This window comes from Artibeus jamaicensis, unplaced genomic scaffold (assembly GCF_021234435.1).
Source record: "Artibeus jamaicensis isolate MK-2021 breed Jamaican fruit bat unplaced genomic scaffold, CSHL_Jam_final contig_76, whole genome shotgun sequence".
Lineage (NCBI taxonomy): Eukaryota > Metazoa > Chordata > Mammalia > Chiroptera > Phyllostomidae > Artibeus > Artibeus jamaicensis.
In genome coordinates this window covers 23,602,468-23,625,663 of record NW_026521954.1, presented here as the reverse complement: position 1 = coordinate 23,625,663, position 23,196 = coordinate 23,602,468, and the positions used below count along the sequence as shown (strand labels likewise).

Genomic DNA, 23,196 nt, shown 5'->3' with positions numbered 1-23,196 from the left:
AAACATGCTTGGTCTAACACTTTATTTCTGTTCTATTTCCAAACCAATTGCTGGCCTAAACAGTACTAACGTGTTCCCCTGGACGCCAGTCTTTTTCAAGTGCATCTGTGAGTTAAATGCTCTTGCAGTCAAAATCTCAACGGGGATCAACAAGCTGGTTTAAAGATGCATCTGGAAGAGCCAAGAGCATTACTGTAGCTTTAAAATTCCTGCTAGGGAAAGTCTCCCTGCTTTACAGGCACCTCTGCCAATGGCAAACTGCCTCTTAGGGTCCACTTGGAAGGAGAATCCCAATAAGCAGGGCAATGCAGCAGCCCCAGGACTCGGCCATGAACCCACACAGACCTGCCGCACCCTGGAACCAGGGAGCAGAGCCTGGGTCTCTCCAAAACGGGTGTTCGGACAACGGAGTGACTAATCCACTTGTGACTGACTTTAGTGAGGATATGAACCTAATCTGCTTTAGGCATTTTCTATATTAAAGAATTTAGTCTGAGATCCTTTTGAGATAGATTCTGATGCCTGTAACTGACAGCTTGTAACTTATTATGGTGTCCACTGGTCTATGGAAGTTCATTTTTAACAAAGACTATCTCTGCGACCCAAAGGTAGGAATGGACTTCTAAAATAAAGCACAATGGCTCTGGCTGGTGTGGTTCCGTGGACCGAGTGCCGGCCTGTGAGCCACAGGGTCACTGGTTCAATCCCAATCAGGGCACATGCCTGGGCTGTGGACCAGGTCCCCAGTAGGGAGCATGCGAGAATCACACATTGATGTTTCTCTCCCTTTCTACCTCCCTTCCCCTCTCTAAAAATGAAAATAAAAGAAAAAGCATAAGCCTCAAACCTAAAGGAAAACTTTTTTCCTTACGGATTTTTGAAATGACTATATTTTCTTTTTAAAGTACATACTTCAATAGTAAAATGGGCAAAATACCGGCAGGCTGTGCACAGAAGAGGAAAATGTCCATTCAACACGTGCAGAAGCACAGGGCCGTGCCTGGGGGTCAGGGAAACCAGAGCGGGGCGATGCACCGCCGCACCCAGTCTCGCCGTGGCCCCAGCGCATCGAAGTTCCTGCTTCTCCGCGTCGTCACCAGCTCTGGGCCGACTGTCGTTTCCCAACAGGGAGGTTGGCCAGCTGCCCTCCACACGGCAACTGCCACTAACAGCCCAGGTGGGGGCCAGAGGGTCCGAGGCCCCTGGTGGCCGATTCACTGCCCTTTTGTCCTGCACACGCAGGCGGCGCTGCAGAGCCCCTTGGGTCTGTGACCTGTTCTGGAAGGAGGCTGTAGGAAGTGTTCCCTGTGTCCCTCGCTTCTTGCTCTTTCCCTGCTATGGTGACCAAGTGCGGGTGGTTCCGATGGTTCAGCGACAAGATGAGGCCCACCCCCACCGTCAGATGAGGAGTTCCTGCCAGACTGTGGGCTTTCGGTGTGCATGAGAAACATTTGTAGGGCTGACCAACTAGGGCTGGGAAAGAAAGAACCTCAAAGTCACAGGTGTAACAACTCTCTAAGGTATAGACCTAAAAATAGAACCGCGGGACACGAACACACAGCCTGGCACAGAACCGGCAGTTCCCCGGCGGCAGTTAATGGGACCCAGCCCACCCAAGTTTCTGAGTTTCCCAAATCAACACGCCTCCTTCCAATCGAGGAGCTCGGACAGTAACGTCCACAATGCAGCATGTCCCCCTTGTCATTGCTGTCTCACACGGTAGCCACTAGACTTTGAGATGAGGCTAGGGTTACTGAAAAACTGAGTTTTTTGAACACAATCTTCATTGTACTCTCTTCTGTTACCATTTAGTCCCCTTACACCCTCCCCCCTACAATCACCACTGCTGTCCAGGAGTCCTTTTCCCTTTTCCTCAATCTGTCCACTCTCCTCTCCTGTCCACACTAGCTGTCATCTTGCTGGTCTGAAGGCTTAAAAAAAATGTATAGAGTATCTTTAGTAAACACCGTATTGATTTGTGTACACATAAAATATTTTAATTTTATGTTGATTAAAAAGTTCAAGTAACACTTTAGATGTATAGGGTCAAATATGTTTAACTTTAGCTGCCCTCTTCACTCTTTCAAATGTAGCTGCTCAAAAGCCATGATCACGCATGTGGCCCACAATGCATTTCGATTGAATAGCTCTGCTCCAGACCGGCCCGCGCCCCTTAGCGCAGCTCTCATCCCAACCAGCGTCTCATACACGCTGGTGCCTTAAGGCAGTCAGTCCCTGCCCCGACTGCAGCCTGTGGCCAAGGGCTATGTCGCAAAACCGTACGTATTACAGGTGTGGGGGGTACCACGGTGCTTCTGCAGGCTTCAGCACGTACACCCAGGGAATTGGGCACCACTGACCTGTTTTCTTGGTGATGAAAGGCGGATCAGTGGCTGCCCCTTGCTACCTTTATGGCCTTGAAGTTAATTTCTGCCCCAGTCCTCTCCTAGTCCCACTGTAGCCTCCTTGGTGGCCCATGCCTGATACAAAGCCCATTCAGGCCTTTCCTGCCACATTTGACCCCTACTCCTCCTTAAATAGCCAGAGGTGACAATTTATTAGACTCCATCTGTAGGATTAGAGGACGACTCATTTCAACGTAGGTGACAATCAGCCAAACCGCTGTTTTTAAGCAACTCCCAACTGTTTTCCCCAGGAGTCTGCCGATGGTCACCTCAAGTCCCAATCTCTCCTCCCTTTTTGACTCCTTAAGGCCTCTGCAAACATCCTCACACCCACCCTCCCGCACGTGTGGGCCGGCTGCGTTCAGGTGCTGTTGGCGTCCACGGTGAAGCTACCCTTGTGGCCCAGCAGGTCCCTCCCGGTGGAGCTGCGCAGGCAGTGCCCCAGACTTGGCTGATGAGGCTACAGACACAGCTGGGCAAACTGCAAACTGGTCCAAGCCAGCACCTCGTGGAGTTCCACCGGAACAGACCGACACTGCACTGGCCTGGTCTCAGGGTCAACCCACAGGGCATCACGTTCGTGACAGGCCCCAGGAAAGGCAAGGCCCCCGCACACCCAGTGACGCCAGCTGGACTTTACGTGGTTCTGAAATGCACCAAACAGCCACACCGCTTGACATTAGAAATGAAAAGGTAGAGACCATTTGACAGTCGCTTTATTTAACAAAATTTACTCCAGCTTCTCTATATAAATGTGTTTCCAAAACAGAGCAGCGGGCACACAAACTGTTAACACAGGATCTCTAATAACGCTTAGAACAGTTATGAAATGTTTCAGTTTTTGCTCACGTTGACACGGACAGATTCAAATATCATCTGAAAGGCCGAGCAGCATTACACGCTCACTCTCCGGGACGATGGCTTCGGCGGCTCGTCCCAGAGCAGGGGGGCGGGGCTTTCGGGGGCTCACACACGGGTTTCCTTCCACAGCACTCGGCTCGGCAGAGGGCTTCACAACACTGTTTGGGGCTGCAGATCACAATGTGAGTGAAGTATAACCTACTAGTTATTTTTTAAAAACTTTCACTCTTTGTCATATCATAAATATAACAAGAGCATCTCATTTCTGCTCCCCCAAAGAAAATCTACTTTAAAAAAATAAGCATAACATGTTTTCATTAGTAAGTGCAATTAATACCATTTAGTGAACACAGGTCCTTCGAAATCATTGCAACGAGTACAAATACTCAACACAGTTCTGCTACCTTCTCCGACTGTCAGAGACGCTGCCGCGACTCACTTCAGGACACTTAGCTGCATGTCAACAAGCCACTTCCTAACGTCTGTTCCCCAGGGGAGACGGCCACTGTCTGCTCTCTCTTTTTGTGCCTCCCAGGGGCCCTCTTAATTCCTTACAAGTACTGGTCACTCGGAAACCCCACCCCCCCCAAAGCTGAGCTACACATCCTACCCACGAAAGTTAGCTCTGTACAAGTACACTGACTGCTGTAGGTAATACTTGAAAAGGAGTTGATGCTGCCAAGTGTGAGTATTTCACGTCGACACTGAACACTCTGACCTGTTGAGGTCCTCTCTCCTGATGGGCTGTAGCGGAAGCTTTCAGAAGAGATGCTACTAAGTAGTGAGGTATAGGAGGGGAAAAATAAGTCACCGCCTTTTCTTCTCCTCCTTGTACTGTCTCTGGAGGCCCCTCTCATGCTGGAGGGGCACAGAACGGCCTCCTTTGTGTAGTGGAGTTGCCCACAGTTCCATTTCCCAAAGAGCACCGACCGGAAATGCCGGGGACCGGATACTGCCAGGACCGGGATTGCGGGGTGTCCACTCCCGCTCGTCCCTACAGATCAGACCCACATTCACTGTGCTTCCATTTTCTAAAAGTGAGACCAGACTATTATAAAAAGGTACTCCCAAAATAAATTATTTCTAGAATACAAAATGTTTTATATTTTCTAACCCATCTAATTTCATTATAAAATAGGAAATCAGAAAATTAGCTACTACAGTTCTCATATGGTAAAAAATATTGGTATGTGTACATACACATATATACACATATAAAAATCCAAATTTCAACAAAAAAGCAACCAATCAACTCAATGATGTCCTGAATCACACAAGACATACTAACTGCCTGTAATAAGAAATGATCACCAAGAACAACTGCAATCCCACCTACAAGAGGGTAATCGAAGACTTTCCCACATGGGGGAAAACAGTCTCCGACTCCCCAGAGCCACACAAACATCACCCAGGCGCGAGTCCCCAGCTGCGCTCATTTCGCCAGCACGGCCCTGATGGAGGTGCTTGCGGTGAGGAGCACTCAGGCGCTGGGCTCCTTGTGGCTCAGCCAGTGTCGTTCTGCAGGGCAGCTGGAGCCCAGCTGCAGTCTGAGCCCCACCTGCCCACCGACTGTCTGCCCAAGAGGCCCCACGGTGCAAGGGGTGGGCTGTTCCTGACGCACACGAAGGTGCTGTGAGTGCTGCTCAGCATGGGTCCTGACATCTGATGGGACAGAGGGAGCAGGAATGTTCTTGGGAGTTGCTTCCTAGGAAAATTGAGCAACGGAGACAGTGTGACTGTGGCTAAGGTCAACTAGAAGGGGACTGTTGTGGTTGGTGAAAACCTGGGACAGTGTTCCTGTAACCACAGCAGAGGTGGTGGCATGTTTCCATTTAGTGGATTCCTGGCAGTTTTTAGTTATTTTTCCGAGGGAAAGCTTTATGGGCCTCAAAGGCACAAGGAAAAAAGGGACAGGAGGGGAGGGGAGTGGGGAGTGATTCTGTCCCACAGGTGGGCCCGTTCAGAAAGGCAGCACAGCCTGGGGGCAGCGTCTGCAGCGCTGGCCGGCACGCGGTCTTCAGCCCTGTCTGCGGACGGTCTCCAAAGGACAGCTCTGCCGCATTGACGCCAAACGGTCTCTGCATGCCAACCTCGAGTTACCTTCCCAGGTCTAATCGCTGTGGTAAGAAGCCTGTTGGTTCCCATTTTTAATTGGCTGCTTTTGCGAGAGGGCCAAGGGCGGACAGGAGACGACTTCAGACACTTTCCCTCCGTGACCCTTTCTGTTTTGCAAAAAGGCACGTTCCCGCTCCAATCATCACAAACTGAAAAACTGTACTTAAAAAGAATGCAAAAGCTTGAAAATGATTTTTCTTCCCTAACACTTGCTGTTGAAACAGCAAATTCAGGCAAACCCTTACAATGACTCTCAAACATTTTTTGAAAATGCACAGTTCTCTCTGCTACAAAGAACACTTATCAAGGATCCTAGAGGGATGAGGGATTTTTAAAAAATGGCCACTTTGTCACCAAATTTAAAACAACTGTAGAAAATATAATTTCTATTAAGTACCAAATATTCAGACAAATTATGGCAAAAAAGGGGGGTATGTGTGTGCACACCAGACATGGGTTTAATTCATCAGTAGCTTCTGTTACAAGGGCACGTAAAACACTCTCAGCTCAGCCCCAAATGGGTCACGAGAGCTTTGCATCTACTTAGGAAAAGGGTGCCAAACAAAGAAATCTCAGATCCCATGGAAATCTGCTGAAAGTTTCCCTTCTCTCCAGGAAAAAGTATGTCCACATACTTGTGCGTACACCTGCAGAGGCTTCAAACACCTTCCAAGTTCCGGTCACGTATCTGGCTGAGCCCGACTCCTGGTTCTCAACACCCCTAAGCAGGGATCTGAAGAACGAACGATGCTCACATTCCCACAACCTGTGTTTCTCCTACTGAGTCAAGGATGAGAGAAAAAAACCAAAACGAAACAAAACAACACCCAACCCTAACCAGAATAAACTAAAAGAAAAACAATTTGCTTCAAACACCAACTTTTCCCTTATTTGCCCTTGGAATAAAGAACATCCCAATCTCTAGTTGCTTCTATCAAATGCCGTTGGCCGTGACTCATCCACTCCTCCTGGTCTTCGTAGAGCCGTCCACAAAACCAGCACTTGAATGTGCACTGCGAGTCATCGGGCAAGGAATCCACCACCTGGTAGTTGTTTTTGTGGACTTTTTTCAGTTTCATTTTCAGCATCATTTGTCTTTTTATCTGATTGGCCTCCTCCATGTTCTGGTAGGTCAGCCGGACGTGATGCCGCCTGATGCCCAGCTGACACCTGGTCCTCTCCGACAGGACGACTTTGAGGACATTGCCTTTGTACTTGTTTATTACCTTCATCACATTGGTCACTTCCGGTGAGTCGACATCAGGATGGTTTAACACGATGACAGGCTGGTTCCGACGGGGGCATTTAATCAACTGGTCCGGCTTGGCTGCTATCAGTCGAAGCTGTCTTGCAACCTGAAAAATCGAAGGCTCCTTGAGACAGTGGCTGGGATCAGCCTGAATTTTGCTTTTCTTCTTGGAGGGATTGACATGCTTGGCTTTATTTTTATTTATTGGAAGACGTCTAGAAAGCACTTTCCCTTGCTTACTCAATTCACTGCTTCCTTGCTGACTGTGCACGGGGCCAATTTTTTTCAGGGTAGCACTATAAACAGCACTCTCTTTTCTTGGTTTAGGCCGAAGTGATGGGTCAAGGCTATGAGACATGTCTATTGGCCTGCTCTCACTTGTCGAAGCCTGTAAGTCCAAGTCTACTGGTTTCACTGGGCAGAGCGGGATGGGTTTTATTAACTGGGTCTCACTGCAAGGGATGCTGACAGGAGCTTCACACGTGGCCTCTATAATGTGGGCATCCTTGGAGGAATTGAGAACCCTCAACACTGCCCCTTTGGGGATCAACACTGGAGTAGCAGCAGGAGCCTTCCTGGTTATTCGGCTTTCGGTTTTCCCATTGCTGCCTTCTACAAATGGTGGATATATTTGTCGCCCACTAATACCACCATCATCCCGAGGTTTTGAGAGAGTACCTGCAGAATAGCCACTACCAGTAAATGGCACATTAATTTCTTCAGGGGTAGCTTTCGAAGTTCCCTTTGTTGCCTGCCCTACAGAACGACGTTGTGCATTACTTGCAGCCAGAGATGAAGGCTTGCCACAGGATTCAATTAACTGAGCAATCTTTCTGCGCAAGAGTTCAATTGACTTTATTTTGGAAGTTGAACTATTCCACTTAACACTCTCCGGGACGTCTTCAGATCCAGAGCTCAGGGAAAACACCGATGAGATGACTGGACCGTCAAAAGGGTCATTAGTTCTTTCAGAATTCTTCAACACCAAAGGCTCCTCCCCAGGCTGTTGAGATCTGGTTCTATCTTCTCCTGTTATGTTTATGTGTAAATACTCACTCCTATATTGAGAGGAAATCTGGCCTGTGTTTGAAACTGCTTTGTAGTCCTCTGTCTGGCTGTCCTTCAGCTTCCTAGCAGATGGAACCATTCTTACAGGTATACTGATCTCACGTCTAGGTTCCAAGTCATTTTTACTCATGGGCAGAAAGCCGTTTTCTCCAGAGAAGGAGATGGTAGTAGGTGATGCCGTGAGAGGAAAACACTGTCGTGGGTCACTGTGCAAGCGTTTCCTGCCGTCTGTAAAAGGAACAGCAGCTTTGTAGGGGAAAGGATGTGATGTAGTGCCGAGACTACGCAAAACACTGTTTTTCACTATAGATAACGGAGAGTGGTCTTTCAGGGCAGCGGGAGGAAGGGCAGTTCTGTGAGGGTACATAGGGCTTCTTTTCTGCAAGTCCCCAGCTCTAGCCGAGTTGAGAAGGGACTCCGCACAGCTGTACACACTAGAATTGGACATGAACATATCGTAAGACCTTATCCATTTCACATTTTTAACTTGCTTCTGAACTGACCGGAGGTTATCCAGGCCTCCGAGTTCTCCAACTTTCCCTTCGATCATCAGGGACTTGGTTTGTTCTGCAGAAGCCGTTTTTTCTCGTCCATCTGAACCCTTCTCTTTACTCGTACGCCCAGAATGACCTCTAACACTCCCACCAGCCTCTAGGCGGTTATTTTCTTCCAGAGGAAACAGTTTCAGAACAAGCTGTTGTGTTCCATTGACAACCTTCACATCCACCAGCTGAGCTAAACAGTTGGCAGGGACGACGAGCTCCGCTGGTGCCACCACGGTCAGCGGCATTCCGGGCTGAACAGGCTCTGTGGCCGGGGAGAGCACTTCCACTTCCACACTTCTGTTCTCCAACACCCCGACTTCACTGGGCTCTGGCAGGGGCCCCTTATTGGGGACACACACCACATCTTTCTGGTATTCTTTCAATTCGGGTACCAACGTGATGCTGTGCATTTTGTCCTTGTTAGTCTGTAAGGAGAACCTTGAAAGTTGATCGGACAACTTGCTCTGTAGTGTGGAGCCTGGATCAGAGGCTTTTGAAAGCTCTGCACTTTGTCTCGACATGCTGGTCCTTTTTGGCTCTGGCCTGGTGACAGCTTTGGGCGGCCGTTTCCCGCCAGCCTTCTCGTGAACCCTCTTCCTGTGTTTGACGATGTAGTCATTTCGAATAGCACCGTAATCGCAGTACTCACACCGGTATGGGAAGATGCCTGTGTGTTTCACCAGGTGCCTCTGAAACTCCCCCTTCGTGTAGGAGATGTGGCTGCAGTGAGAGCAAATGAACTTGATCTCTTCGTGTTGAAGTGTGTGCTTCCTGTACTGCAGAGGATCCTTTGTGGAAAAGCGACATTTATCACAATAGTACTTGCCTGGTTTAAAGTTCCTTACCTTGAACTTGTTATTGCTGGGGCTTGCGATGGTTTCGGCTTTATTTCCAAGATGAGCAGCACTGGGATTACTGCTTCCAAAAGGCAGGTGGGGCGAAGCCACCCCGAGGCTGCACTGGAAGCAGACATATCTGTCTTCCTTTGGGCCCTGCCCGGGCCCCTTCCTCAGATCCTGGGGAGGGATCTGGTGAACACTCTTGCACTTGGCACACGTGGCGGTGGCCAGCAGGGCGGCCTCCGCCTCCGAGCCCTGGTACAGAGGTGACTGGGCTTCCTGTCTGTCTGGCCGAGTGGCTCTATTAGCGTTAGGCTGTCTAGGCGACATGGTCAAAGAACTGTGTCCATCATTCACTTGTGAACTGAACAACTGCTGTCCAATATCCTTCATCTTCTTTATTTGCATTTCTTAACAGAGTCCGCTGAGATCCAGAAAGACTTGGCATGATAGAATCCTTCAGAGGCACCCTTCAACAAACAGTGGCTGGCGGACATGTGGTTACTTCCCGGAAGCATACTTAGTTATCTGTTTTTAAATACCACCATGCAGGTGCGTGGCCCTGAAACATGACTGTGTCCGAGTCTCTGGCATTCCAGGCCACCCTAAAGGGGAGAAAAGAAATCAGAGAGCGTGATGAACGTATGAACAAAAGGGTTAGCCGAGCTATTTCCAAACTTACTCTGTAAATGACCTTGGGGATTTATGCTGTATCTTGACATAGTACCTTAGACGCATGTGAGTAACACATAACACAACCGAGCTGGCAAATAAGAAACAAACTGAAACTAGCTTCAAACTCGTCAATTTAGACCAGCTTTGAACATCAACGGCAATAAGGAAGTCACAGCCATCATTCAAACAGCCTCTGTCAGGGACGGTTATTTTTAAATGTCACCGAGTGGGTCCTAGCGGAGTCACAGGTGTACTTTCACGCTCGCCTCACTAGCAGCTAGTGCCACACATTGTTTCCGCTCTCACACATTCGAGTTGCCCAGCGGAGCAGCCAGGGCCCCGGAACAAGAGTCCGACTGTCTCTGCAGCACAGCCGACGCCCAGTGTGGACCCCGGCACTGCACTTGCTATGGTCACGCACACTCCGTTCGCTCTCAAGCGGTGGGTCAACACCGACAGTGTGGGGTGGACACGTCTTCCTCCCTCGACATCTCTGTCGTAGGCCGGGCACTGTTCTAAGGCTGCAGGGGAGTGAGCAAAGCAAACTAGTCCCTATGCCCGTGAGGGTACACGGCGGGGAGTGGGTAGGTTATATATCTGGGAACAAAATACCACAACAGATGGCAGGGGTAGGGAGTAACTCTGTGATAAAGCTGCAGGGCTGGGCGTGGAGGCGAGGACAGCCAGCGAAGGCCTCCAGATAGGCGGGACTCTGAGCAGAGACCCCAGAGCAGCCGGGGAGCGAGCACGTGGTAGTTTGGGGGAAGGAGTGTCAGGCAGGAGGAGCAAAGGTCTGTGGAACGGGGCCTGGAGCAGCAGAGGGACGGGAAGGAGCCAGGCGGGGGAGCGAGGTGTGAATGGCAGAGAACCAGGGACTGGGGGCTGGCCGAGGCAGGACCTACAACACGGGGTCCTGGGACTCGGCCTCTCCTCTCCGTGAGAAAGAGCCAGGGAGTGGCTGCAGCAGCCGCGGGACGGGATGGGGGCAGCAGATGCTAGTGCCAGCCTCCAGCGGCTGGGGGAGAAACAACGGCAGCGGAGAGACCTGAGGGATGGGAAGTGGCCCCGACGGTGGCGGTGGAGGCAGAGCTATTTTGATGGGGTGAGTGCCACCAGTAACACAGCGAGTAGTGCACATAGAAAGTCTGTAGTTTGCCATGTAAAATGCGCACTTTTTTGCCTCCAGTTTTGAGGGAAAAATACAGATGTGCATTATACATGGGTATAATGATTACATAGCATGGGTACAATAATGGGTATAATCTGTCCATAATGTGCACAAAAATGTGGGCGCAATCATACACAGCAAAATACAGTAGTTAATTATTATTAAGTACCAGTAAGGACACTTTCTTCCCCCAGAATTCACAACTAGCACTATGCACAAACCAGTGCGGTTTGGGATGTGTTCAAAGCCTTTTTTTAATGACCTTAAAAATTCACTTAAACCTTCTGAGCTTCAATGTTTTCACCTGGCAAGGAGAACTGGGGAGAGCTGCCCACCACTCCCACCGCAGAGGTGGAGCACACAGGGGCGCCTCTGAGGTTCCCTGGGCTCATCCAGGTGCGCAGAGCTCCCCCCCCCCCCCCGGGGTGCACAGTGTCGGCTGCGCGAGGACAGCACTGCGGGAAGGCTGGCGGCTTCCTTGGGGCACACTGGCTGGCCAGGAGCCATAGAAGAGACTGGAAAGCTGGTCTGAGGGAGCAGGTTGCTCTACAGGGTCGAGAGAAACAATTGAGGCAGGTCCAGACCTCGCATTAAAATCTGCCCTTCTCAAGCATTTTTGGAAAACTTCCTAAGAACGTACCACAATGGACACAAAGCTTGATTGTTCTTAGAGTGTCATCTTCCCCTCTGTTGCTTTTGCAAACAATAGTTATCTCCTCTGAGCAGCCGTTCTCACTGGCCATGGAGCCCAAGGGCATGCAGGGACTCCCTCCGAAGAGCACCACCGCCAGTGTGCAAGTAACAGGACCGGTCAAGTGCATGGCGGCCTGGCGGCTGCTGTCTGCCCCCTCCGAGCTCAAACATGCCTTGTAGGGCGGGACACACTTACTGGCGAACTGGTAAGCGCAGTCCAAGACCAGGACTTCTGTTCTCCTCTGCACTCCTGCTACACACAGCAGGCAGAACTTCCGGAGCAGCCCCTAGAAGGCGACACAATTTAACATTCCAGATGTCATCAGCTGGCGGAGCGGAGGGAGCAGAGCACTGCGGGGACTTCCCCCTCCCCCGCCTGCTGGTCTACGCTCACCTAGGTTACTTCCAAGCCCAGTCTGATGCTGCTGGTCCCTGAAATCACACACTTCCTGTCATCTAAGAATTCCACTAACATCGACAGTTCCCTTCAGCGTCTTCACCCTGCCTCAACAGGGCACACCATGGCTGCAGCCAGAGCCCAACGGAGCCACAGGCCCCAGGAATGGAAGGGCTGAAAGGGGACCGGTCCAGGGATTCCTGAATCTGGACGTGCCTCAGGAACACAGCTAACACAGCTGTTCCTGGGCTCCAACCCTTAGCTAGTGAACGTCAATCCCAGGTGGGGCGGGGCTCCCCCCCACCCCGTGGTGGTGGAGGTGGGAGGGAGGGGACACCTGTGGGCAGTAAACGCACACTGTGTTAGTCTGATGAGAGCACGAGAAGTCGCTGGTTGCAACTTCCAGCACCATCAGAGCCCTTTAAAACATCTGCACCAGCTGCCATGCAGCCACAAATAAAACTCCTTCTGTCTCTGGGCAGCGCATTTTGCCACAGTTCTCATGGTGAGGAGCTGACCCTGCATGAAAAACGAAACCGCCCTCTGGAGCTGCAAACAACCCAGTCTCTCTGGACAGAGTGGCTGCTCCCTGCACACCTCCCCCCACCCGGTCCTCAGTTCCCAATGTCGCTCACAGACCTGCACACCTCTCACGGACCAGCCTCCCAATGCTACCAGTTCCGGGGGGGTGCGGGGGGGAAGAAAACGGGACAGGCAACAGTCACAGGCTGCCCGGCATGGCTGGCTCCCCAGCTCTTCCAACCAACACCTGATGTGTTAGCTGTCAGCCCTAAGAAACTCAAACAAACCACGCCACGAGGTGCTCTGCTGGGAGCATCGTCTGGACCAGGATTCCACTTGGGCACGGCCGGCTTCCTAGCGCCGTTTCTGGCCTCCAAGTCTTCAAAAGTCACAGACAGTTCTGCCATCTTCCCCCCCTGAGCCTTTTAGAACGTGGGCTGCCACTCCTCCTAAAACTGAAGACTTACCATCCTGAGCTACTGGACGATATGACCGGGTACCTCAGCAAGGCAGGCAGAACGTGCCGAGGAGGAGGGCCCCTGGACAGTGAACCATGCCGCCCAGAGAGCCCGAGGCACGCAGTCCCCTTGGAGGCACTTTTGCAAAATCCCCTCAGCAGTGATGTGGAATTAGAAGTCCACGGGGACGGGGGCCAATGCGCAGCTTGCAGCTGTGACCAGCAAACACAGTTCATGGGGAAGGCCAGACATCTAGGTCACGACTGTATTACATCGCCTGGGAGAAAGTAGCTTCCTGACCACCGAACCATTCTCGAAGTAATTCCATGTTTCTACACTGACATTTCCCTTAGTCCAGCTGAAACAGATGTCAGGCTTCCTTAAAACAAGACGACACATTCTCTTTGCTCTTTGTAACTTGTGTGGCTAGTCAAGCAGAGGTGAGATCTCAGATGTAACACCCCAAGTCAAAGGTAAATGGACCAAGAGGACAGCACCTGAGGCCACAGCAGACCTGGGCAATGTCCCCTTTGTCCCCCGATCCCTCCACCAACTTCCTCTATCTGGTTCACATTCAAGTACAACCAGCTGGGTCTTCCTGGCAAACCTACTGCCCCACAGGCTGAAGGCTGGGGATTCTACAACACACTGCAGATGAAGGGCTGTGCCCGCGTGTGCCTGACATGGAGAAGGCACCCGATAAATGACTGTCACCACCACTTCATCTGCCCTCCAGACTCACAGCACTGTGGACGCAAAGCCCCTGCATCTACCTCCTAGGACTAGAATCTGACATTCTTTTAAATAGGGCAGGAGGGCTCTGAAAAACACAGGAAACACCCAGTATTATTAACTTTAACACATGAAGATGGCCGCGCGCAGTAAGTTGCCTGTTCTGGAACGGCACACACAGAGTGAGCTCTTCAGTGCAGTCACCTGCGCCCTCAGCCTGACAACTGCCACACACAGGGTGTGCGTCCCAAACGCTGCCCACAGGCTGTCCTGTCTTCCTGGGGGGAGGCCCGAGTGCAGCAATCGCTGCTGGTGGCTTTCTCTCCCTTCTGACTGCGTTTGCCTGCCCTGGTCTTGTAACGATTTATCATGGGAACTTGTGGAGAGAAATACAACTTTGAGAACTGGACGTGTAAGTTCTTATTAAAAAGGAAGCATCTGACTTCTCAATACTGAAAACGTCCAATGTTGGCAGAATTAGAAGAAAATCAGTCCAATGGCGTCTAAAGCTACAGAGTCCAGAGTCAGATTACAGGGCTTTACAGCCCAACCCCACTGCTCCCCGGGCAATGGGGGCAAACTGTCCCCTTCCGCTGCTGTCAGAGGCATCAATGGCACCTGTGCCTTGCAGGGTTGTCCTGAGGATTACCTGTGATAATGTGGCTGAAAGTGCCTAGCTCTAAGTTACGCATGCACCATAAATTGTTCAAAATATTTTCCATTTTTTTAGTAAAAAAGAGAAGGAATGATGCCAATCACAAAAACAGTCAAACGGGCGAACTAACAGGCTTCTTAGCTGCCTGGCAATTGCTCTCTCCAGAACATACACTGCATCTCATTTCATAATTTTAATTCTATTTCCTTGGTTGTACAGCCTAAAAGGTAATCTACCTCTGGGGCAAAACTGCCCACCTGCCTGGCTGGCACAGTGGCTGGCAGGTGCTCAGAACGACACGGAGAAGATGCACCGAAGCTCGTTACTAAATTACCTTTTCTCCAAGCCCAGTGAACTATGCAATGCCCATGTAGCAAACCAATGGGTTTCCATGCTCCAAGTCCATGTGAAAGGCAGCTGGCCAATAGCATCCTGTGCCCGGTACATGCATCACCACATGCACTTCTGTTTGTGAGAGATGCCTACCAAAGTCAGTATGTGTGGCCGACTGCATTCTTTTTGGACAGAGAAGCAAATTTAGGAAGCTCTTCCCAGAAAGCCTTTCACTGCGGCTTCTGCCTCATTTGCTGCAGCGGCTGGGCTGCAGCTGTGTGTGCCCATGAAGAACAACGGGGATGAAGTCCAAGGTTTGTAGTCCAAACTCCGAACCTGTCCCTTTGCTGCTTACTTAAGCAAGTAATTTCTCTGTCCACTGCCAGGCAAGGAAACAGGCTTTGATGCCTTCAAATTTAACAGGTAATTAGGAAAAACAAACCGGATAATGTAGGCAAAGCGCCCCGCCTGGTGGCAGAGTCTGCGCTCGCAAATGGCATCTGCTCCTTTTGCATATGGAGCCTTCGCAAAGGCTAGTGTGTTTCTAAAACATTCTACCCAAAGTGCCCAGAAGCACATGGACAGGTACCCCTGACTGGGGGTGGGGGTGGCACACGGGGAATCCAACGTTAGGTACATAAACCCTTAGTACTTTCCTCACAGGATGAAGTTCAGGAAGAAACTTGCCTCTCTCCACAAAACCCTTTTCAGACTGTTACGCAGAATCGGAATTGAACTGAACAGTACATGGCTCTAAAGGAGGAAGGACAGCAATGAATGATCTTATTCGTTTCAATGCTGCTGACAAACGTATCCCCTTGGGGCCCTGGCTTTCCTTCCGGAACCAGGTGGCTCCCTTGGAGCACAGCTCAGAGCACAAGGCTGGGCAAGTCCCTGTTCTGATGCCTCTGCTGTCCACATGAGAAGTGTGACCACGGGCAGAGCGATGACCTTGGAACAGCCAGAACAAGCTCCAAAACTTGGGTTTTTGATGCCAGAGCTTTGTGATGCTGGATGTGTTAACTTCTCTGAGCCTGAGTTTTCTCATTTGTAAAAAGGAAATAAGTGATGCCTGATTTCCAGGGCTGATGTGAGGAAAAGGTAAACATGCAAAGAGCAGGTAACCTTACACTCGGCAATCAGGACGTGTTTTGTGAATAAGTCAACATATTTTTGGAAGATCCCTTGGAACATGGAAGAGTCTAGTAATCTCCAAAGAAACAGAAAACTCCTAGCTTAACAAAGGGACTCGACAATACCAAGGTCTGCAGTGTGGCGGCAGCTCTGTGGCGGGGGGCGAAGACTCACGCCCCTCCCCAGTCTATAAAGGAGTTACTCTGGGTTCCACTTGACATTGTCCAGGACGTCAACTGAGGCTACCTCAGAAAAGAAGGAAAGCTACTAGACAGTTAAAAAGTTGAAGAGAAAGAAAGCATCTTTTTGACTTCTTTCAAAAGAAAGAAGACGACCAATGTTGGAGTTCTTAAAGTCTAAAACTTACAGTTCTATGTGTGGAAAAATGAGCAAGTTAAGCAAGTACGCTCTTGCTGGCATAAAAAAAAAGACGTGATACATTCTAGTATTTCCTTTTCTTGCCTTTAGGAAAAATAAAGTTTCATAAAAGAAAAGGATTAAAAGCATAATAAAGTATAATCAAGCATGGCAGAAACGCCTTCCAGAAAACCGATCATTATTAACCCCATCTGCATTAGGGTGCCCACTTCTCCTACGTCCAGAGTGTTAACCTTCCTTTTTAAAGAGGTCCCCGGGATGGATGCTCACCCCACTGATGCCAGGATCACCTGGGAGGCTTGCAAACTGAGGCTGCCTGGGCCCCGCCATGTGCTTCTGATGTGCAGCGGAGGCTGAGAACCACCACCTGACATGACAGGTGCGGAGAAGTGTGCAGCAGTGGCAAGAATATCAACACCATGGGCAGTCTTTTAGATGACTAACCCACCCGTGGGTGCTTGGATGCAGGTCAAGGCCACTGCCTTGGACTGTAATGAGGTGATCAGGCAACGAGACTCTGGGTCCTACCCTTGCTTAGCCTCGTGACCTTGGAAACATGATCACTGATGCTCTCTGTAAAGTGCGTAATCACAGTAACGACTTTGTAGATTCCTGAAAACCTCAGTGTTCCCGACACTGGCTGGTGTGGTGAACACAATGAGCACACACCAGGACTGTTTCACCCCTACACCTGCCAGGGGCTGCTGTCTTTAAGGAGCATAACAACAAGAGGTGGGGGAAAGTAACTGCTAACCCCAGTGATCCGATCAGCATGCCCAGTGGCCGGCTGTGTTCGCCAACCTTAAAAGCATCTTGGCCTAAATCAGGCAGAAAAGTGTCTGCAAAGGCAGATTAATACATTACCTGGATACTCCTCCAGGTTCACCCTTGATCACCTGTTTCTTGTAAGAAAACAGATCTGGAGAAGCTGCTTGGCTTTTCTAAGGTCAGGGAGTTGGTCAGCTGGTGTCTAATCTAAATCCTTTGTGTTCTGCCAGTCGCTGTGAGGCCGAGAACTGCAGTCACAGGTGCTGCTGTGCCAGGTGGTTCTAACTTCTGGCCTGGAGCCACCAGGCTACCGATGAGAATCAAGAGCAGGTCGCAGGGGCTCCTCCTCGTCTTCTCAGGCACCCAGGCCCATGCAGCCTCTGCTCCAGGCCCTGGCTTCCACACTCAGAACCCTGGGGCCATCAGCAAGCGCTGCTCCACCGGCCCTGCAAACAGAAGCCAGATGCATGGACTGAAAGTCCCAGGCTTGTGCAACCTTGGTTTCTACAGGCACTTTTCTTCCAGAAAAGAAGGGGATAGTACCCCAAAATGCTTCTTTAAGCAGGGTGTTGGGCAAAGTGTCACACAGGAGCGTAAATTGGAGCAGGGGGAGGGGGAGGGGGCAGTGGGGAGGGTTCCCAGGACCCCCAGGACCCAATGAATCGGAATGTCCTTTGCCTGGGGTGGCCTCAGGCAAGTCGTTTAAAATTCTTCCTGGGTGAGTCCAATGGCTCCCCACCCTACACTGCCCCATGACGATGATGTTGGGATTAGAGGATCTCTAGCCACCTTCGACTCTAAGAATGGATCTTGGAAACTGCAGTGGGCGGTGTGTGTATCTGCAAATGAAGGAAAGGCCATCTTTGCCAGGCAGCTAGAGAACAACTGAGACTGGGAAAACCTCACTGGCAAGGGGCTTGTTTGTCACAGTCAGCAGCATAGCATTGGACCACGGAAGGCACTTAATACACACTGAATGGATGGATAGATGGATGAGTCAATGAGAGAGAGAACTGTTGGCCTGGCTGGTGGCATTGATAAAAATGTTCTTTGTTCTTCCTCTGCACAAAAACTGGCCCAGATCCTCTTCCTTAGAAGCAAATAGACTTTTTTTTTCTAATTGCTATTACCAGATTTTAAAAAATCTACATTGGTTTAGCATAACACATCAGGGAGGAAGCTCAATAAATAAAATACTGCCCTTGCACTTGCGAGAAATGTCATCAGCGTAACAAAACTGGATACATACAAAAGTGTTACTTTTCTAAACTATGTTTAGATCCAAGATGAAAAATAATTTAAAAAATGCATCCTAGATTAAAGATAATATCCATCAATATCATGCAATTTAAAAAGGCGAACACTCTACTTGCATTCTTCCTAGAGACAATTCGATGCTGGTTTCTAAACCACCATTTGCTGGGCTTCGAGAACCCCAGCCAGTATTTCCTGTTGTGTGTACACACATCACAGCCGGGGGTGGGGGGTGAACTTTGCATGTGTGACTCAGAGAGATAAACACTCCTTCTACTCTCTCTGCTCTTCTGTATGTAGGAAAGTCCTTTGACCTTTTGGAGAGCAAGTTCTATCTTATTCCAGGTGACTCTAATTCTACATTTGGGGGACAGTGTTTAAGGGTTCTAACACAACATTACAGTTTAGACATGTAGACTTTATTTTTAAACAAGGCAAAGTGCTCAGCATTTCGCACTTCATTTTATAATGGTAGGTTGAGAAATTGTTCATTATGCCAGTTTTTCTAAGTAGGAGGTACTTTAATGGGGAGACGTTAAATACCCAACATACATGAGTAACTTAAACGTTTTCTTTAATTCTCTCCTTTGGCTTTTCCTTTTTGGTTTAAAAATGTTCATTCTTTTGTATTGCTTCCCTGGCCAGAAAGTGCCCAACAACCCTAAGGCAACGAGATAAAAGGGCAGGCTAGGATGGGGGAGGTCCCACGGAGAGTGACATCAGCACCTGAAACAAAGCAGACCTTCCCCAGCAAGAGGTGCCCCGGTCCTCAGTGGTCAAGCCGGCCCCTGGACATGCCCCAAAACGCCCAAGGAAAGACGATGCCAGACTGGTTTTCATGTTTATTGTTGGCACAATCACAGCGACGGTCCACATTATCCGAAGCAAGTCCACCTCTAACAGCATGGGTGCTGGGAGGGACGGCGCAGTACCCAGCAGTTACACCGTGGTTTCTGGGGGCAGTCTGCCCCCCCCTTGAGATATCGCGGGGGATGCTTGTAACTACTGAAAATCAAAACACGTCAGCGCTTACCTCCGAGGCTTTAAAAATGGCCTCCTGACGACACTTCCTGCTCCGGCCAACCGGTAGAAATTCTCCCAGGAGATGCATCATTTAAAACACATGGGGCGGCACCGGAGGCCAGCTTGGAGGCTCCACACCAGCAACCGCAGACCGGACGCCGCAGCCTTTCAGGGTCGCGACCTGGCGCGTTTGGGGAGAGCCTGCGGGTCTCCGCGGCACAAAGGCAGGCGGGCAGGCAGGGGACGCTGGACCCTCAACCCACCGCCATCCAGTCCCCCTGGGTTTGTGCTCTCTCTGCACCTTTCGTCCCTCTGTCCGTCTGCCCCCCAACACCCCTCTCTTCCCTCCTCCCCTCCCGAGTACCCAATCCCCCTTGCCATCCGCCCCTCCCCCAGTTCTAAGCCTGCAGCCAGCCTGCCTTGGGGACCACCAGACCAGAAAGCCGCAGAGACTTGGGGGGGGGCACGCAGAAGCCGGCCTGCACTGCCGGTCCCACCCTCCCCTCGGCGCGACCCCCCGCAGCCCTCCTCCGCACCCAGACCCCACCTGCCCCGCGCATTCGAACCTGGAGCCCTGGCCCTCCAGCTCAGCTACTCACCAGCCGGTCTGGGTCCAGAGAGAGCGTCTACAACGAGGCCACAGGCCGTTGCTGCCACCGCCACCGCCGCTGCCGCGCCCCACACCCGCGGTAGGTCCGGTCCGCTGTAGATCCCTACTCGGGGGCGGAGCCCGGGTCCACGCGGCGCCTGCGCAGTGCAGAGAGAAGCTCGGCTGGCGCGGGCGCCCCCGGCTGTCCCTGAGGCTATGCTGCTCCTTGTCTGGTTTCAGCGCTGCGCAAAGGCGAAGGCACAACGGGGCCCTGTTCCCCGGCCGAGAGCTAGACCCAATGCGTCCACATTCACGACGTGTAGTGAGTGTCCCTGCTTAGCCTGGATATCCACATGCTCCAGGAGCCTTCTTGCGAAAGCAGAGCTGATTCTGCTCACCCGCTCCGTGCCGGGCTGGGTCCAAGCTGAGGGTGCCTTTGTCCCCTGCCCTCGTGGAGCTTGAGGCCCAGCAGCCGGCGAGTAAAGGCGAGAGAAATAAGTGAGGTCTTCACTCTCCCAATTCTTCCTCTCTTTAGAGCAACAGTGAATGAGATGGTCTAGAAGGCTCAGGTTCGAAACCCAGCTGCTTTATATCCTAGCGCCGGAGCCTTGGGCGAAGAAGTCCCCTGACCTCTCTGAGTCTCAAACCTGAAGCCTCATCTGTTACGGAGGTAGTTGTGAGGGTCAGACAAGACAAAGATTTTGGGCGAGTCCGAAGATGCTGGCGTCCCCCCCCCCCCCTTGCTTCCTGGACTTCAGCACCTTTTCTGTGAACTTCCCTCCACCCCCACCCAGGCATGTGCTCACTTCTGTCCTTCCCAAAGGAAGGTGTAATTAGAATACACCCCTCCCAGAAGGAAGAATGCGGCCATATTGCTAGAGTCCCCACAAGCAGTGCCACAGGTGCATCTCCCTACCAAATAAAATTGCTCCTTAGTAAGGGCAGATGGTAGCAGGGAAGCAGCGTCAACTGGGAAGCACAGTTTCTCCAGCAGTTACAGCTGAACCTTTGTTTCAAAGCTCCGGAACTAGCCAGACTGGCTTCCAGCACTTTCCTGTTGGAGGCCAGAGGTCAGGGTGCACTGACATCATGCCAGAGCAGGGAGGAGACGCAGGGCAGTTCTTCGACACGGAGAAGTGGAATTCGGGACACAATGTCAGCTGCAGGATGAAATGTCAGCACCAGGATAAAAATGTCCCAAACTGAAATAGCAAAGGTTGGGCGCAGAGAATGTCGACCTGGAGATGGCTCACCAACAGCAGGTCCTTCCCTCACTCTATGCTGCAAAAATTGACCTCATTGCCTCATTGCCCCTTCTGTCCCCTGGGGCTCAGGTCAGCAGGTGGATCTCCTCAGAAACCCAAAGAGTTCATATCAGAGAGAGTAGGGCAGAGTTCAAAGTCACCCTCCAGAGTGGGGTGGGCTTGGGAGGGCACTGAGAATTTAAACTGGCCCCTGCCTGGCAATTTCTAGTGGCAAAAGGAGCCACATCAGGAAAAACTGTTAATTTTAGGTATTGGAGAATCCCTAGTCTGAGTATTAATATTTGTTTTTTCCCTAAAATGTTGCCTTGTGACTGCCACTCATGCACCACAGAGAGCTCTGCCCTCTTAAGTAGAACTGATGAAAGTCCCTCTGGGTTTCCTGGAAGTTTCTCTGCTGTTAGAACTCATTATAAATCCCAGCAGGGCGAGAAGCTTTGAGCCTGCTCTCTAACCTGTCTGAACCTTGTTTCTCATGTGAAGTTCAGTGAGTAATAGGACCAGCCTCACAGAGGAGCCCTCAGCATTGAACAAGGGAAAGCAGGTCAGGGCTCAGCACAGTCCCTGGCAGATAAGAAGTGCCCAATAGCTGTTATTCTTTTGCATTTCCCAGGAGCTGGAGTTTAGTGACGTAAATGTTTCACGAAGGGTTAGGAAATGGGGTGTTTACAGCCTGCAAAAGGGTGGAGCTGGGATCCAAACCACTCCTTTAGAAACCCTTAAAATTGAAGTATTCCCTAAAAGTCTGGATGCATGGAGGCTTCACCCAGAAATGTTATTTCTAGACATTCAACCAGTAACCTTTCTTACACTTAGGACAGCCCTTCGTGTCTGTCCACCTTCCAGCTTAGTTTGGCTAAATGTTTTCTTAGCATTCCATGGATTACCTCTGTTAGTTGAATTATGTCCCCCTCAAAGGATATGTTAGGGCCCTAAATCCCCAGTGAATGGGGATGCAAATTCACACCTGAGAACGTGCACTTATTTGGAAATAGGGTCTGGCAGACATAGCCGAGATTAGAGAGATAAGATCGTTAGGTGGGATCCTAATCCCATGATTGGCATCTTTAAAGAAGAAACAGATTAGGGGAGGAGAAAGCCTTGTCAAGACTCAGAGAAAGGGGGCACGTGAAGACAAAGGTCAAGATTGGAGTGATAATTGCCACAAGCCAGGAACACCTGGGGCGATCAGAAGCTGGAAAAGTCAAGAAGGGAGACTTTCCTGGAGGTTTTGGAGGGAGCAAGGACCTGCTACAGTTGATTTTAGATTTCTAGCCTCTAGCCTTTAGAACTTAAAATAATAAATTTGTTATAGCAACCCTAAGAAACCGATACAAGCTCCCAGGTATGACTGCCTAACATACAAGAGAAAAGAGGGAAGATACATGGACAAAACCAGTCATTGCGTGTAAGGGCTGGGAGCTGACGTTCGTTCCTTCAGTTATTCACTTGACAAACATTTGAGTGCTTTTTTTTCTTGCTGGCACAGGTTAGATGATGACAGGATGAACAAGATGAGGCTCTGCCCTCTGGGAGCATTTGTTTCGTTGGGGGTTGTAGAGCTTGAGCAAGTAAAGGAGTATGTAATTAGGGAGTGCTAGAGGCGAGGGAGAAAATAAAACTGGGTAGTTTGATGTGGACATAGTGCAAAGCAAGAGAAAGGATGACCTGAAAGGTTCAGTGAAGGGGACTCTGAAGATAAACTCTAAGTCATGAGTAAGAACCAGCCCATGAAGATGGAAAAGAACTTGACACATGGGGAGAAGAGCATGGGCAAAGGCCCTGAGGTGGACCCAGTTGGGCATGACCGAGAAAGAGAAGGAAGGGCAGTTTTGGGTTATCCTAGCTACTCACGAAGTGTGTGATCTTTGCGAGTCATTTCTCCAGATTCTGCCAGTGAGGAAGGACCTGGCGCCTTGGAAAAGGATCAGATCTCTAAGGGCTGGATCTCTAGTAGCCACTCTGGAACTTCGGGCTAGCTTTGGGAGGAGGGGAGGCTGACGTGTAAATCTTAGGCACTTCAAGACAAAGCATAAATAGGACACCCGAGGACATTGATGTTTTGTTATTGTT

General features: G+C 50.5%; 1 protein-coding gene across 4 annotated transcripts; it reads right to left on the bottom strand.

Annotated features, from left to right (window-relative positions):
* Positions 1–3,091: 3,091 nt before the first annotated feature.
* Positions 3,092–19,980, bottom strand: ZNF518B (zinc finger protein 518B). 4 transcript variants are annotated; one of them, XM_037126859.2, is made up of 5 exons: positions 19,872–19,980; positions 19,283–19,453; positions 17,092–17,441; positions 11,815–11,905; positions 3,092–9,687 (listed from the first exon to the last, which is right to left on the bottom strand). In XM_037126859.2, exon 5 carries the CDS (start codon positions 9,488–9,490, stop codon positions 6,269–6,271), a length of 3,222 nt encoding a protein of 1,073 aa, XP_036982754.2. In that variant the 5' UTR covers positions 9,491–9,687; positions 11,815–11,905; positions 17,092–17,441; positions 19,283–19,453; positions 19,872–19,980; the 3' UTR covers positions 3,092–6,268. The 4 variants fall into 4 exon arrangements, with proteins under 4 accessions (XP_036982754.2, XP_053528386.1, XP_036982753.2 ...); XM_053672411.1 differs by lacking the exon at positions 19,283–19,453 and having other exon boundaries at positions 3,092–6,736; positions 9,089–9,687; XM_037126858.2 differs by lacking the exon at positions 19,283–19,453.
* Between the last annotated feature and the right edge of the window lie 3,216 nt (positions 19,981–23,196).

What these genes read in the sequence shown, in the direction of transcription:
- ZNF518B (XM_037126859.2), bottom strand. Translation starts at nt 9,490, where the DNA reads ATGCAAATAAAGAAGATGAAGGATATTGGACAGCAGTTGTTCAGTTCA.